Raw genomic sequence first — 14,768 nt, forward strand, 5'->3', positions numbered from 1 at the left:
TTAATTTACAGTATGCATCCACATGTTCCCCTGAATTACATGAGAAGAAACTGTCATTATTACTAATAGATTCAGCATTACTACATTGCTCCATATACATATAATTGCCTTTGAAATAATCTAATAAATGTAACTTTCGAACAAGTTTAAAAATTTCAGTTTTTACTTGATACAACCTAGGTAAAGTAGTTGGTACAAATTTAAAACCTTTATTTAAAATGCTTATGTCTGTTTCTGATAAAACATAGCCAGACAAATTTACTACATAGTCTAATTTCTCAGTATGAGTCTCTGCTACTTTTTTATTAATTCCATTTACCGCTTTCAAATGTCCAGGAATTATATGTACATTTCCCTACTGGCATCTTGTCCATTCCAGCCTCATTTGTGGCCCCCTTGCTGGTTTTCACGAAAAGTCTTTTTCATATACAGTTCATTCATTGGGTAATTGAAAGGAATTGGAATGTATAATAAGCATATGGGGAAGGGAATATGTTATACTCTGTAAAGGCTTGTATAGCTGAGGCACTAGAGATTTGCACGGTTTGCTTTTTTAATAAAAACATTTTTCTACTATTTCACTTGGCCTGTGTTTGTCATTGGAAGAATAATTTTATTGCATTTGAGAAGGAGTATTATTTGTACAAAGAAGGGGTGTCCATGGGGTCAGCTTGTGGTGGTGTTTATGCTAATATTGTCATGCTGCAGTGGGAGAAGTCATATATTATTGTTTAATAATTCTTTCAATACTGCCATACTGCCAGTTTTATACTAGATTTTTAGATGATTTGTTTGTTTTATGGAGAGACCCCAAATTTTTAATTGTGAACTTTTTAGACTATTAAAATAGAACTACAGAGTTTTTAAAATGTTTTTCCTGTGTGAATGAGCATGAAATTTCTTTTCTAAGCATTCACCTAAGGATTTTGTAAAGGGTAGTTTTGTAACAAAAATTTTTCAAAAGGACATTTATTCAAACAGCTACTTACATTTTTTCAGTGCTCACTCATTACATCCTAAGAAAGCTGTTGTTAAAAATCAATTTATAAGGGCAGCTAGGATGGTCTCTACATTTGAATTATTTTTAGAGGAGTGTGAGACCTTAAAATATATGTTTCAGAAGCACAGTTACCCATATAACTTCATATATGACATTATGTTGGAAGTTGTAAATAAAAGAGAGTGGGAGGTTATTTTAAACCCCTGTTTAGAGGAAAGATCAAATATGAAAACAGGGTAAATGGAACAATCGATGCAAATGGTCGGGTGAATGCATACACATTGCCTACTACCTTAGAACACAATATGCAGGCAAGTAATAATTTCACATGCTCATTTATAACTACTTTTGGCACAAACACTAAACAAGTAAAATACATCTTGCAAAAAAAAAAAAAAAAAAAAAAAAACACTGGCAGATACTGCAGCAGGATAAAGAGATAAGAGATGTAATGGGTCAAAGACTGGTTAGGAGGGGAATGAATCTGAAGGACATACTAAAAAGGACACCATACTTTAATTCCACGGGATTCATGAAAATGTCTGGGTGTTGTAATTATTGTCCTTTCATTCTTGAAATTGAGGATGTTTTGGTTAATGGTTTTAAATTCAAACCAAAAATCAAATTTTATTGTACCTCTGAAAAAGTAGTGTACTGCACCCTGTGCAGTGCATGTGTCTGCTTCTATATAGGTAAGATGGAGAGGAAGTTAAACAAAACATATTTATGAACATTTGAGAGCTATAAGATTAAAAGATGAAACTAACACTTTAGCAAAGCACTGTCTGGAGTATAAAGAGCATTATTTTAATTTTTTTTGTACTGGATGTTGTGAAGACAGGAGCAAGGGGTGGACCACGGACTATCATTTTGGAGAGAATGGAATTAGACTGGCAGTTATGCCTAAGGGCTAATTACTGGCCAGGTTTGAATAGCCACCTTTCTATAACTAGCATTTTAAGACTAAAAGCACATGAAAGGTAGTTTTAACATTTTAAATATTTAACTGTATTTATACATTTGAAATGTTTATCTATTATATTATTATTTATTATATGATTCACAGTGTTTTAAAAGTTTTTGATGTGAAATTTATGTATCATTTATTTGATCTGTCATGTTCAGTGCTGTTTATGTATGTAGTGGTGAGTACAGATGCCTTTCAGTCAGCTGGCCTGGGTTTGATTCCTGGCTACTGCACTAATTTTAACACATTTTAAATCCCCAAGAATATTGAACTCATGAAGTATGCATTATTTTTTGTATTGCACTATTTACTGGCTAGAGGTGTGTCTTCTGTTACAAATTTAAACTTTATTCATGTCTGTTTGGTTTGTCTGATGAAGTTTCATTAAGTTATAAGACAAAAACATATTTTATTTGAATGTTTCTTTAATAAAAGGTAATTTTATATCTGGATTTACTTAATTTACAACATGTTTGTGCATTTTTCATGGGATTTTAAACTTGCTGACCCACAACAGTCCTTGCTCCAGTTTGTGTTTTAAATATATGGACAGTACAATTATTATAAAAATTCATGAAGCTGGGACTATTCATCAGCCAGGAGCATGCTCTGTTTCCCCTTATTTCTGCTGCAAATTGTCTTTTGAAATTTCATTTGTCCATGATAAAATAAATTATGATATAAAGGTTGTCTTTAATGAATCGTTTGCTTTTTATATTTTGCATACTTTCTGTAGATGTTTGTTTAATTCATAGCTTCCAAGAGGCACTCATTCTTAGACAAGTGTTTCTGTCTTAGAAAGTATGCTGTTATATTTTTGTAGTTTTTGAAAAACAGATTTAGAAACTTTTCACCTCATTGTATATAAGAAGCAAAGTAGTGTTGGACCTTCAGAAAACATTTGCACATTTGCTTTGGCTAATACAGTTGAGATTATTGCAGTCAATGTTTTCATTGTTCATTTTGGCTTGTCAGTAGTGAAAGTAACTTTAGTTTGTTCCTTTGTTTCTGAGTTTTTTGCCATTCTGTGATTCCAGTTCTGTTTACTTTCATGAGAAAGATATTTAAAAAAACAAAGGTGTAAATACAATATTGTATGTGTGTTATGTGCTTGATGGTAGTGTTTCAGTGCTGGAATAACAGTATTTCATGTTGCCCAATATTACTAAAGGAAATATTTGTGACATAGTATATGTACTATAGGTTTGAGTATCTGTTGCATAGATTGAGACTGACATGAAACCTGCTGCAGTGAGTCCATATATTTCAAACATAATAAGTAAATATTGGAATTTAACCAAATTGTGTCAGTTTTAAGATTATTGTTTACCTTCTCAGAACACATTGTTAAATGTCACAGGAATGTTGCTAGAAATGGTGCATTTTTTAGTATAGCTGTAAGTTGTTAAAGCACATCCTAAATGCTTGGATGTAAATTGGAATGTTTTTGTGTTAAAAAGTGAACACAGAAATTGCCATAAATGACAGTAAAATGCAAAGTATTGTACCTGTTGTAATAGATGTTGTTTCAATAGTTGTTTCTTGAGTGAATGCAGTAGTAGTTTCTGCTGATGTTATTTCTATAAATGAAAAGGTTGCACTGTGATTACTTTATTTCTGTATCAAATGATAAAAGTATGAAAAAAAGTATGAAAAACTCATAAATTTATCATATGTGAGACGCTCCATTTATGCGTTTGTAAAGGAATTAGCATTGTAATGTTAATCCTTACTCAATGTGAAGTAAGCCAAGGGAAGAGGTAACTTTGTACATAGTTATCCCTTTTTAGTGCATAGCCTGGGTGCTATAAAATAGAAGCGTCCATAACCTAAAATAATATTTGTAGCAGTTGTCCAGACATATCTAACAGACAACTGACAAACCTCAGAAAATGTCACTTTTTCTTCAGAGTGCAGTCTGGTTGATTCACTCATTTAGCCTCATACAGTAGGGAAGTATATGTCATGAAATTAAATCCTGTGCAAAAGGAAGCACTTCACAAACAGCCCAGAAACTTAATCATCTTCAATAACTACCAGATGTATTAAAGAGTATTGTGAAATGTTTGACTAGCATTCAGTTTTTCCATCAACTGAGTTGAATTGGTTTGTAATGATACCCATCTCTTTCAAAAATGAAAGGCAGGATTTGTTTTCATAATTCATGGAATTGATTAATCTTTAAAATGTATTAGCTGAAATAATTTCAAAAACATCTAGATTTCATGAGCCCTTTTAGAACTTAGTGATGCATTTAAAAAATAGTGTTGTAAATAAACATACCTGTTGAAGGAGCAGTTGTCTCAAGAGTAGAGGCCAAAGTAGTTTCTATAGAAGTTGCATCTAAGAAAACAAAATCAGTTTTGAAAATTGTTTAAATAAATTGAAGCTGACATGACTCTTTCCATTTGTTTCAAAGACAATAATTAAATATACAAATTTAACTAAACTAATTGATTTAAGATTATTGTTTAGTGCCATGAAAGACATTGTCAAATATTACAGGTATTTTGCTGCAATGTAGGTATGTTATCAATATATAAGTTGGTAATGCAAATCCTGGGTGCTTGGATATATAATGGAATGCAGTGATGTCACAGAGTGAAGGTACAGATTGCCATATATGACAGAAAAATGCAAAGTCTTCTACCTGTTGTAGTAGATATTGTTTTAATAGTTGTCTCTTGGGTGGATGTGATAGTAGTTTATGGTGTTATTTCTAAAAATAAAAACGTAGAACTCTAACCTATTCATTTATTGTATTTCTGCATTAAATGATCTAAGTCTGAAAAAATCATAAAGTTATATGTGACATGCTCTGAACAATTTACACATTTGACAAGGAATTAGTGTTTGTCAAATCGTACTCATTTTCAACTAAGCCAGACTAGAAGTAAAATTATTCACAGTTATCTCATTTAATTGTAAAATATTGGTGCTAAAAATAAAAGAGGTCGTAACTTGAAAAATGTTTGTAGCAATTTTCCAGGCATACGCAGAAGACAACTGACAAACCTAACAAAATGTCTCTTTTTCATCAGAGTACTCTTTGGTTATAGCACTTGCTTAACATCATACAATAGGTAAGTAGATGGTGAAAAAATTATATCCTGGGCAAAAGGAAGCAGTTCAATAACAGCTCATAACCTTATTCCTCTGTAATAACCGCAACACTATTTAAAGAGCATTGTGGAATGGTTGCTTTCAAATTACGTGATTGAAACCTTAGGTTATCGAACACCTAAAGGTCGATCACAAAATGTTGAAGTCTTTAAATTGCGACCGTCCATTTCAACAAAGGGAAATGAGTTGTTTGGCCATTACATGAATTTTGTTCTTTCTCCGCTGTAGAGCAATCTCAAAGTTGCTATATTTAGTTAGGGGGGTGTGGGGGTGAAGCATTTTTGATCTTAAGGGTTCGATATTTTGTGATCAACCTTTAGGTGTTTGATAACCTAAGGTTTTGATCATGTAATATAGACCTGGAATGGTTGACTAACCTTTAGTTTTAACATCAGTTAGTTTGAAGTAGTTATGTGAATATATGACATCCATCTTTTTAAATATCAGAGGCAACATTTCTTTTCATAAATTCAAGCATAGGCTTGATCTTTAAAAATTATTACTTGCAATTACTATAAAAAGATACATATTTCATGAGCCCAAACTTAGTGATGCATATCAACTTTTTCTGTTCTAATTGCCCATACCTGTTGAAGGAACAGTTGTTTTAGGAGTAGTGGCCAAAGTAATTTTTATAGAAGTTGCAGCTAAGGAAAAAGCAATTAAGGAGTTATTATACTCCACTTAAAAAATCTCTACTTTGACTCATGTAAGAGTACTCTATTAGACAAATACTTTGAAAGAAACTTTTGCGGTCAACTGTCAAAGCAAGTAATTGTGAACGTTATGTCATTTGAGGCCATTAACTTCATTGGCATTATAATTACAGATTGTTACCATTACTCAATAATCATTTCATATCTAAAAAAATGAGCAAGCAGCTGAGGTTAATTATTTTACATTTCTAAGAAGTATATAAAGAACATTGTGTGTGAGTGCAGAACTTGTAGTGTTTTACTTAGGAATACCATGATTAACGGGGTTGTTGTTTTCCTTTCAATATCCTTTGCTTCAAGCAATGTTGATACCTGATTAAGAATGAATCTTGATTTATGATCACAAGTGTTGAATTTTTACATTAATAATTAAGATTTTCATGTCTAAAGCATCAGATTTATTAATATGTGGACAGTATAAGCATTGCAGAAATTCAGGAAGTTGGTCTGAATACTTATCAGACTGGACCATGTTGTTTTGTCCCTGTATTTCTGTTGCAAATTGTCTTTAGACATTTCGTTTGTCCTTGATTAAGGAAATGTGGTATGATCTTAATCCAAGTAATCATTTTAATCTGAACCCATGCCTATAAAATATCCTTAAGCTTTTTAGCTGTTCTCTTCCAGTGCTAAAAGGATCACTGAAAGATTCCTGGAAGAGACGACCTTGGCTCAGTGGAGCTTGAGCTGAGGCTTAAACTTTCCAGAATATTAAATAAGACTTTAAACATTAACATTCAGATTTTGCAAATTGTAGGCAATAAATGTTGTCTTTACTAAATCATTGCTTGCTTTTCAACTTTGTCTACTTTCTGTAGATGTCAGTTCAGAGAGAATGTACTTATTTTGTATACCTCTATGAAAATTTGTTTAAGTCATAGGTTCCAGGAGGGAATTCTTCTTATGCAAATGTTGCTGTCTCAGAAAAATACCAGTTTAATTGTGCTATCATAACTTTTGTAGTTTTAGAAAAACAGATTTGGAAACATTTTATCTCACTATATATGGCAAATAAAGTAGTGTGGGAAGCCTCTAGAAACATGTGAATATTTACTGTGGCTATTGCAATTTGTAATGTTGCAGGCATTTATTTTCGGTCTTATTTTGCTTATCAGTAGACAATATGACTTCAGTGTGTTGCTTTTTTTCTGTGTTGTGTGGCATTCTGAGAATGTTATTATATCCTCTTTCTTGAGAAGAACATTTTAGAACAGATGTTATAAATATAATTTTGTATGTGTATTGTATGTTTATGATAGTATTTTTCTGTTGGAATACAACAGTAATTCATTTTGTCCAATATTACTAAAAATACTTGTGACATATTTGTGTTCCCAATTGGTTTTGAATATTGCTTACATATTTGTGACATATTATATTCCCACCTGGGTCTGAATATTGCTTGCACAGATTGAAAGTAACATGAGGGTTACTGTCTGGAGTCCAGTTATTTCAAACACAATAATTAATTACTGGAATTTAATTAAATTCTGTCAGATTTCTGAGATTACTTTTCAATGACTTGGAACAAATGGTTAAACATCAGTGGTGTGTTGCTGGAAATGGTGCATGTTATCAGTATATCTGTAAGTTGTTAAAGCAGACCCTGAGTGCTTGGATTTAAAATGGCATGTTTTTATGTGATGAAATGAAGATGCAAATTGATATAAATGACAAAATGTGGTCTTGAAGTGGTAGTAGTAGATGTTCTTTCAATAGTTGTTTCTTCAATGGAGGCAATAGTAGTTTCTGCTGATGTTATTTCTAAAAATGAAAATGTGGAACTGTGATGTTATTCATTTATTGTGTTTCTGAATCAAATGATCAAAGTATGAAAAATGTATAAAGTTATTATTTGTGAGATGCTCTGAAATATTTACAGATTTCACAAGGAATTAGGAATTTGATGTTAAACCTTACTCATTGTGAAGTAAGCCATGGAAGAGGTAACATTGTATACAGTTATATATTTTTAGTGTAAAGCATTAGTGCTATAAAATAGTACAGTCCATAATGTAAAATAATGTTTCTAGCTGTTGTACAGATATATCCAGTAGACATTTGAGAAAACCTCACAAAATGTCACTTTTTTATTCTGAGTTTGTAAAATTCAGTTTTATAGAGTAGGGAATTGGATGTTATGAAATGAAGTACTGGGCAAAATAAACTACTTTACTAAAAGCTCATAGCCTGAATATTCCACAATAACTACCAGGTTATTTAAAAAGTAATGTGAAGTGTTTGACTTTCAGTTTTTTGATCACTTAAGGTGCATTGGTTGTATACATAAATGGTACCCATGTCCTTCAAAATGAAAGGCAGAATATGCTTTTATAATTCAAGGAACTGATGAATCTTTAAATAGTATTAGCTGTAAATCGCACAAAAACATGTTTATTTCTTGAGGACTTTTAGACTTTGTGATGTATAACAAAAATATGTGTTGTTAATTCACATACCTGTTGAAGGAGCAATTGTCTCAACAGTTGTTTCTTATTTGTTTTGAGCATTGTTTGAAAAGATTGAAGTTGACATGAAATCTACTGTTTTGAGTCCGTTTGTTTCAAAGACAATAATTACATACAAAAATGTAACTAAATTCATTCAAAGATTTAAAATTATTGTTTAGTGCCATGGGAAAGATTGTTAAATGTCACAGCTAATTTGCTGATATGTATTCATGTTATTAATATGTAAGTTGTTAATGGACATCCTCCGTGCTTGGATGTTTAATAGAATGTTGTGATATCATAGTGTGAAGATGCAGATTGCCATATATGACAGTAAAGTGCAGTTTTGTAGCTATTGTAGTAGGTATTGTTTCCATAGTTGTTTCTTAAGTAGATACAATAGTAGTTTCTGCTGGTGTTATACCTAAAACTAAAAATGTGGAACTCTGATGATCTATTCAGTTATCTTGTTTGTGCATCAAATTATCAAAGAAAGAAAAACTCATAAAGTTATCATATGTGAGACGATTGGAACAATTCATACATTTGACAAGGAATTAGTGTTTTGATTTTGAACCTTACTCATTCTCAACTAAGCCAGAAAAGAGATAAAATTATTCACAGTTATCCCATTTAAAAGTGAAATATTAGCAGTAAAAAATAGATGAAGCCAAAACCTGAAAAAGTGTTTGTAGGAATTTTTGAGAATGCCCAGTTGATAATTGACAAGCCTAACAAAATGACCCTTTTTCATAGGAGTACTCTTTGGTTATATCACACGCTTGGCAATATACAGGTGGGGAAGTAGATCCTGAAAAATTAAATCCTGGGCAAAAGGAAGCAGTTCAGTAAGGGCTCGTATCCTTATTCCTCTGTAATAACTACAACAGTATTTAAAGAGAATTGTGGAATGTTTGACTAACTTTCAGTTTCAACTTCAATTAACTTTAAGTAGTTATGTGAATATATGATGTCCATGTTTTCCAAATATCAGAGACAATATTTATTTTCATAATTAAAGCATATGATTAATATTTAAAAAATGATTACTTGCAAAGATTACAAAAACATAGAGATTTCATGAGCCCTTTTAGACCTTAGTAATGTATACTAAAATTTTCTGTTGGAAATACACTTACCTGTTGAAGGAACAGTTGTCTTAACAGTTGTCTCAGGAATAATGGCCAGAGTAGTTTCTGTAGAAGGTGCAGCTAGAAAACAACAATGAAGGAGTTATTAGACACCATTTCTACACCTTTACCTTGCACTCATGTAAGTGTATTCTATAAGACAAACAATTTAAAATAAACTTTTAGTGTCATCTGCCTACACAAGTCATTGTGAACATTGTGTAGTTTCAGTCCATCTCCTTCCTTGGCATTGTAAGAGCAGATTGTTATAGTTAGTCAGTAATCAGTTCATAGTTAAACAATGAGCAATCAACAAAGGTTGAGTATTTTTCATTGCTGTTAAGTATAATATAAAGAGCATTGTGTGTAAATGCAGCACCTGTACTGTTTTACATAGAAATACCATGATTAAAGGGGTTAGTGTTTTCCTTTCAGTGTCGTTTGCTTCAAGCAGTTTAGATACCTGAATAAGAATGAATCTTGATTTACAATCACAAGTGTTGAATTTTTACATTAATAATTACGATTTTCATCTCTTAAACATCAGATTCATCAATATGTGGGCAGTATAAGTATTGTAGAGATTCATGAAGTTTTTCTGAATACTTATCAGACTGGACCCTGCTGTTTTGTCACATATTTCTGTTAATTGTCTCTAGAAATTTCATTTGCTCATGATTAAGGAAATGTGGGTATGACTTTAATCCAGGTAATTATTTAATCTGAACCCATGCCTGCAAAATATCCTTAAGCTTTTTAGTTGTTCTCTTTCAATTTTTAAAGGCTTACTAAAAGATTCCTGGAAGAGACAACTGTGGCACAGTGGAACTTGAGCTGTAGCTTAAACTTCCTAGAATGTTAAATAAGCCTTTAAACATCAACATTCAGATTTTGCAAATTGTGGGTAATAATTGTTATCTTTACTGAATCATTGTTTACTTTTCAACTTTTGTCTACTTTCTGTAGATTGTAGTTCAGAGAAAATGTATTTATTTTGTATACCTGTATGAAAATTTGTTTTAGTCATAGGTTCCAGGAGGGATTTCTTGTTATGCAAATGTTGCTGTCTCAGAAAAATAAGTGTTTAATTGTGCTACCATATTTTTGTAGTTTTAGAAAAACAGATTTGGAGACATTTTATATCTATATATATGGCAAATAAAGTAGTGTGGGAAGCCTCTATAAACATATGAATATTTGTTATGGTTACTGGAGTTTGTAATCTTGCATTCAGTCTTTTTCAGTCTTCATTTTGCTTACCAGTAGACAATATGACTTTAGTGTGTTGCTTTTTTTCTGAGTTGTGTGGCATTTTAGGAATGTGATTATATCCTCTTTCATGAGAAGGACATTTTAGAACAGATGTAAATATGATTTTGTATGTGCAGTGTGTGTTTATGATCAGTAATCCATGTTGTCTTATATTACTAAAAATACTTGTGACATATTGTATTCCCAATTGGTTTTGACTATTGCTTGCATATTTGTGACATATATTCCCACCTGGGTTTGACTATTGCTTGCACAGCTTGAAACTAACATGAAAATTACTGTTTGGAATCCAGTTATTTCAAACACAATAATTAATGAATGGAATTTAACTAAATTCTGTCAGAGTTTTGAGATTACTTTTTACTGACTTGGAACAAATTGTTAAATGTCAGTGGTGAGTTGATGGAAATGGCGCATGTTATGAGTATATCTGTATGCTGTTAAAGTAGATCCTAAGTATCTGGATTTAAAATTGCATCTTTTATGTCATGGAATGAAGATGCAAATTGATATAAATGACAAAAATTTGAAGTCTTGTACCTGTAGTAGTAGATGTGTTTTCAATAGTTGTTTCTTCAGTGGAGGCAACAATAGTTTCTGCTGATGTTATTTCTAAAAATGTGGAACTGTGATAATCTATTCATTTATTGTGTTTCTGCATCAAATAATCAAAGTATGAAAAACTTATAAAATTATTATTTGTGAGATGCTCTGAAATATTTACAGATATGACAAAGAATTAGCAATTTGATGTTAAACCTTACTCAATGTGAAGTAAACCATGGAAGAGGTAAAAGTTTTTATAGTTTTCTATTTTTAGTGTAAACCATTGGTGCTATAAAATAGTAGAGTCCATAATCTAAAACAGTGTTTGTATCAGTTGTCCAGATATATCCAGTAGACATTTGGGAAACCTCACAAAATGTCACTTTTTATTATGAGTTTGTATCATTCAATTTTGCAGAGTAGGGAAGTAGTTTTTTATGAAATGAAATGCTGGGCAAAAGGAACTGCTTCACTAAAAGCTCATAACCTGAATATTCCACAATAACTACCAGGTTATTTAAAGAGCAATGTGAAATGGCTGACTTTTAGTTTTTTGATCAATTAAGTTGAATTGGTTGTGTACATAAAATATACCCATGTCGTTCAAAATGAAAGGTGGAATATGCTTTTATAATTCAAGGAATTGATAACTCTTTAAAACATATTAGCTGCAAATAGCACAAAAACATGTAGATTTCTTGAGCCCTTTTAGAACTTTGTGATGCCTAAGAAAAATATGCATTGTTAATTCACATACCTGTTGAAGGAACAGTTGTCTCAACAGTTGTGTCAGGAGTAGTGGCCAATGTAGTTTCTATAGACGTAGCAACCGGGAAAAAAAACAAAGGAATGATTAGAGATCACTTAAAATTCTTTAATTTGTACTCACGTAAAAATATTCAGTAGGATAAATAATTGAAAAGAAACATTTAGGGTCTTCTGTTAATGAAAGTCATTGAGAACCTTATGCAGCTCAAGTCATCTTTCTTTTCAGCATTATAACTGCAGTTACTGTCTAAGGAATCCATAATTTAAATATAAACAACAGCTGTAAATAACATTTCTCATTGCTAAGAAGTATATTGTAAAGAGTATTTTGTGCAGATGCTGCACTAGCAGTGTTTTACTTAGGGATATCTGATCATAGGAGTTTGTGTTTTCCCTTCATTATTCTCTGCTTTGAGTAATATGTATAACTAAATAGCACTAAATTTTGAATGGAACTCACATGTATTAAATTTCCAATGCAGATTTTGGAGTTTCATCACTAAGACATCTGATTCATTAATTTGTGGTTAGTCTAATTATTGAAGGGAGTCATATGTTTGTTCTAGTGTCAGCCAGGAGTGAACTCTTATATTTTCATATGTCTGATGCAGGATGTCTTTTGCAGTTTTATTTGTTCTTGTTAGATTAAGGACTTCCATTTTAAAGTAGTTATTAGACATTAGACAGGCTAAAGGGTAAAATAAATTGTATTTCATTTACGCATAAAAGACAGTTAAGTAGAAAGAAAAGATAAGCATAAAATGTGCAGACAGAATGTTCTTTTCTTAAGGGAAAGATACAGTCTTGCCAGCCACGGAATGTTCTTTAATGGAATGTTGCACATACAAGACAAAGCCTGAGACCAAGGTTAGAAAAAATAAATAAGGAAAATTACTGGAGTGAAGCAATGTAATATGTTGTGTTCAGGATAGCAGTTCAATTAAGGCTTGTAAGTTAATTCGACCTGTTACCTCAGAAAAGATGACAGACAGTCAAGCCTGAGTACAGAAGACAGGTCATGTAAAGGCTATGTTAATTTATGTTGTGCAGGACAATCAGAATATGATGTGCATTAACTTTGAATTCTAATTACTTATCAGTACTGTTAATGAAGACAGTATTCAGAAGTTGTGAACATTTATTAAAGCTTTGTTGAATGAACTAGAGTGTTTGGAGAATTCATTCTGAAAAGTGCTCAAGACTTGGCTATAAAAGAAAGACTGGCACCTGTTTAGCACAAGCTTGAGTAACAGATAAAGATTTTAATTTCTCAGTCTCATTGCATACAGTGTTTTCAGCTAATTATGGTACAGTACAACATTATCAATTTTTACAATGGCACCCACACAGGCCTGCTGTCTGGGGAGAGATATATAATTTTTGTAACCTAGCAAGCAGCTACTCTAGAACTCTTTCACATCCAGTTTCCAGTACAGCATATATTCTTAAGTTCACACTGACTGCTTATACAGCAGAAGTTCTTCAGCAGCACTCCGGAGAACAGACCACCCTTTCAGTAAAGGCATCGTTCATTTCCAGACTTGGTTACACTATGTGTGTTCTATACAAAATAGCAGTGTTTTCATTTCAGTGTAGCACTTCGTGTTTCATTCAACTACATGTGTTTTAAGAAACTTCAACGAAAACAGCTGCAGAAAGAATTTTTTTCAAGTACGGTTTTACTGCAATAGCCAGCCTAACTTTGAAATTTCATTAACAGTTTATAGTGACAACAAATGTTTCGTAACAGACTTTTCAGCAGCATATCAGTTTTTTTTCCATAAATAGAGATGTGAACTCTATATAGAATAAGCTCAAAATTATGGCATGGCAAGTTTCTCATTAAGACAGCATTATTTCCTGCATAAAATGGATACAGAATGTGACCTCTAACCAAAGTGCACAGTACCTGTATTTACTTTAGAAAAACCTCACACAACTTCAGCAGACCAGTATTAAATCAAAGGAGTGTTCTTTCAGAAAAAAGACATTATCCAGTTAACAGCGATCTCCACAAACTTTCATGTTTCTAGTGTGATGTCACACAGCCAAAAAGCAAGAAAAATGTTAATAAGCTACAGAAGATGACTCACATTCTTCTAAGGCCATAAAGTTATCTAAGATTTTATATGCACCTTTTAGTTAACATCTCAAAAAAGTTTAAATTAATCAGTTACAGTCATTTGCATGTAAACATTTAAAATGTCAGTAAATCTTTGGTTTAAGTTTAAAAATGTTCTATTAAAGTTAAAGGTTATTAGTTCAAAAATGTTAAATATTTCTAAAGCAAAAGGGTTAAGCCAGCTTATGAGTCAGCTTCTGTCATTACAAGGTTAGACTTAATTAATCCTTGTGTAAATGCTTCAGCACATACAATTCAAAATACAGAAGTATGTTGCAGTATTAAACATATAAATGTCAACACAGTCAATGTACATAACATGCAGGCAATGTCTATAGTTCACATTACTTCTAGTTTCTTATTTTCAGAATCAAGTGCAATGTTTGCACTGAAGGGAGATAAGAGAAATCTGAATGCAAATTTTAATACAGTAAATTGCAATATAACTGAAGAACATACTTCGGTGTTAAGTAAAAAAACGAATTCCATAGCTATCTGTATTAGCACATTAATCTGTCATTGTTTAAGGTTATTTCATTGTTTACAGACAAATCAATTTCAGTTACATATAGAAAATACACAGTTGCAGTTTTGTCAGGATTTAAAAGATCAAAGATTACAGCAGGTAACAGTTCAAAGTGTAACAGCTCTGTATATACTGGTTTAGACTTCAG

At 31.9% G+C, this 14,768-nt stretch overlaps 1 protein-coding gene across 1 annotated transcript in view; it reads right to left on the minus strand.

The window, feature by feature from the left end:
- LOC122801346 (mucin-5AC-like) overlaps positions 1–14,768 on the minus strand; it is a 150,970-nt gene that overhangs the window by 63,358 nt on the left and 72,844 nt on the right. The window contains exons 44-47 of the mRNA XM_044070885.1: positions 11,962–12,018; positions 9,396–9,467; positions 4,251–4,310; positions 3,476–3,547 (exon numbers count right to left, since the gene is read on the minus strand). Coding sequence (XP_043926820.1) covers positions 3,476–3,547; positions 4,251–4,310; positions 9,396–9,467; positions 11,962–12,018 — 261 coding nt within the window. The remainder of the gene's footprint in view (positions 1–3,475; positions 3,548–4,250; positions 4,311–9,395; positions 9,468–11,961; positions 12,019–14,768) is intronic.

Source organism: Protopterus annectens, chromosome 4.part1, assembly GCF_019279795.1.
Source record: "Protopterus annectens isolate FY-2018-M chromosome 4.part1, PAN1.0, whole genome shotgun sequence".
In the NCBI taxonomy this organism is placed as follows: domain Eukaryota; kingdom Metazoa; phylum Chordata; order Ceratodontiformes; family Protopteridae; genus Protopterus; species Protopterus annectens.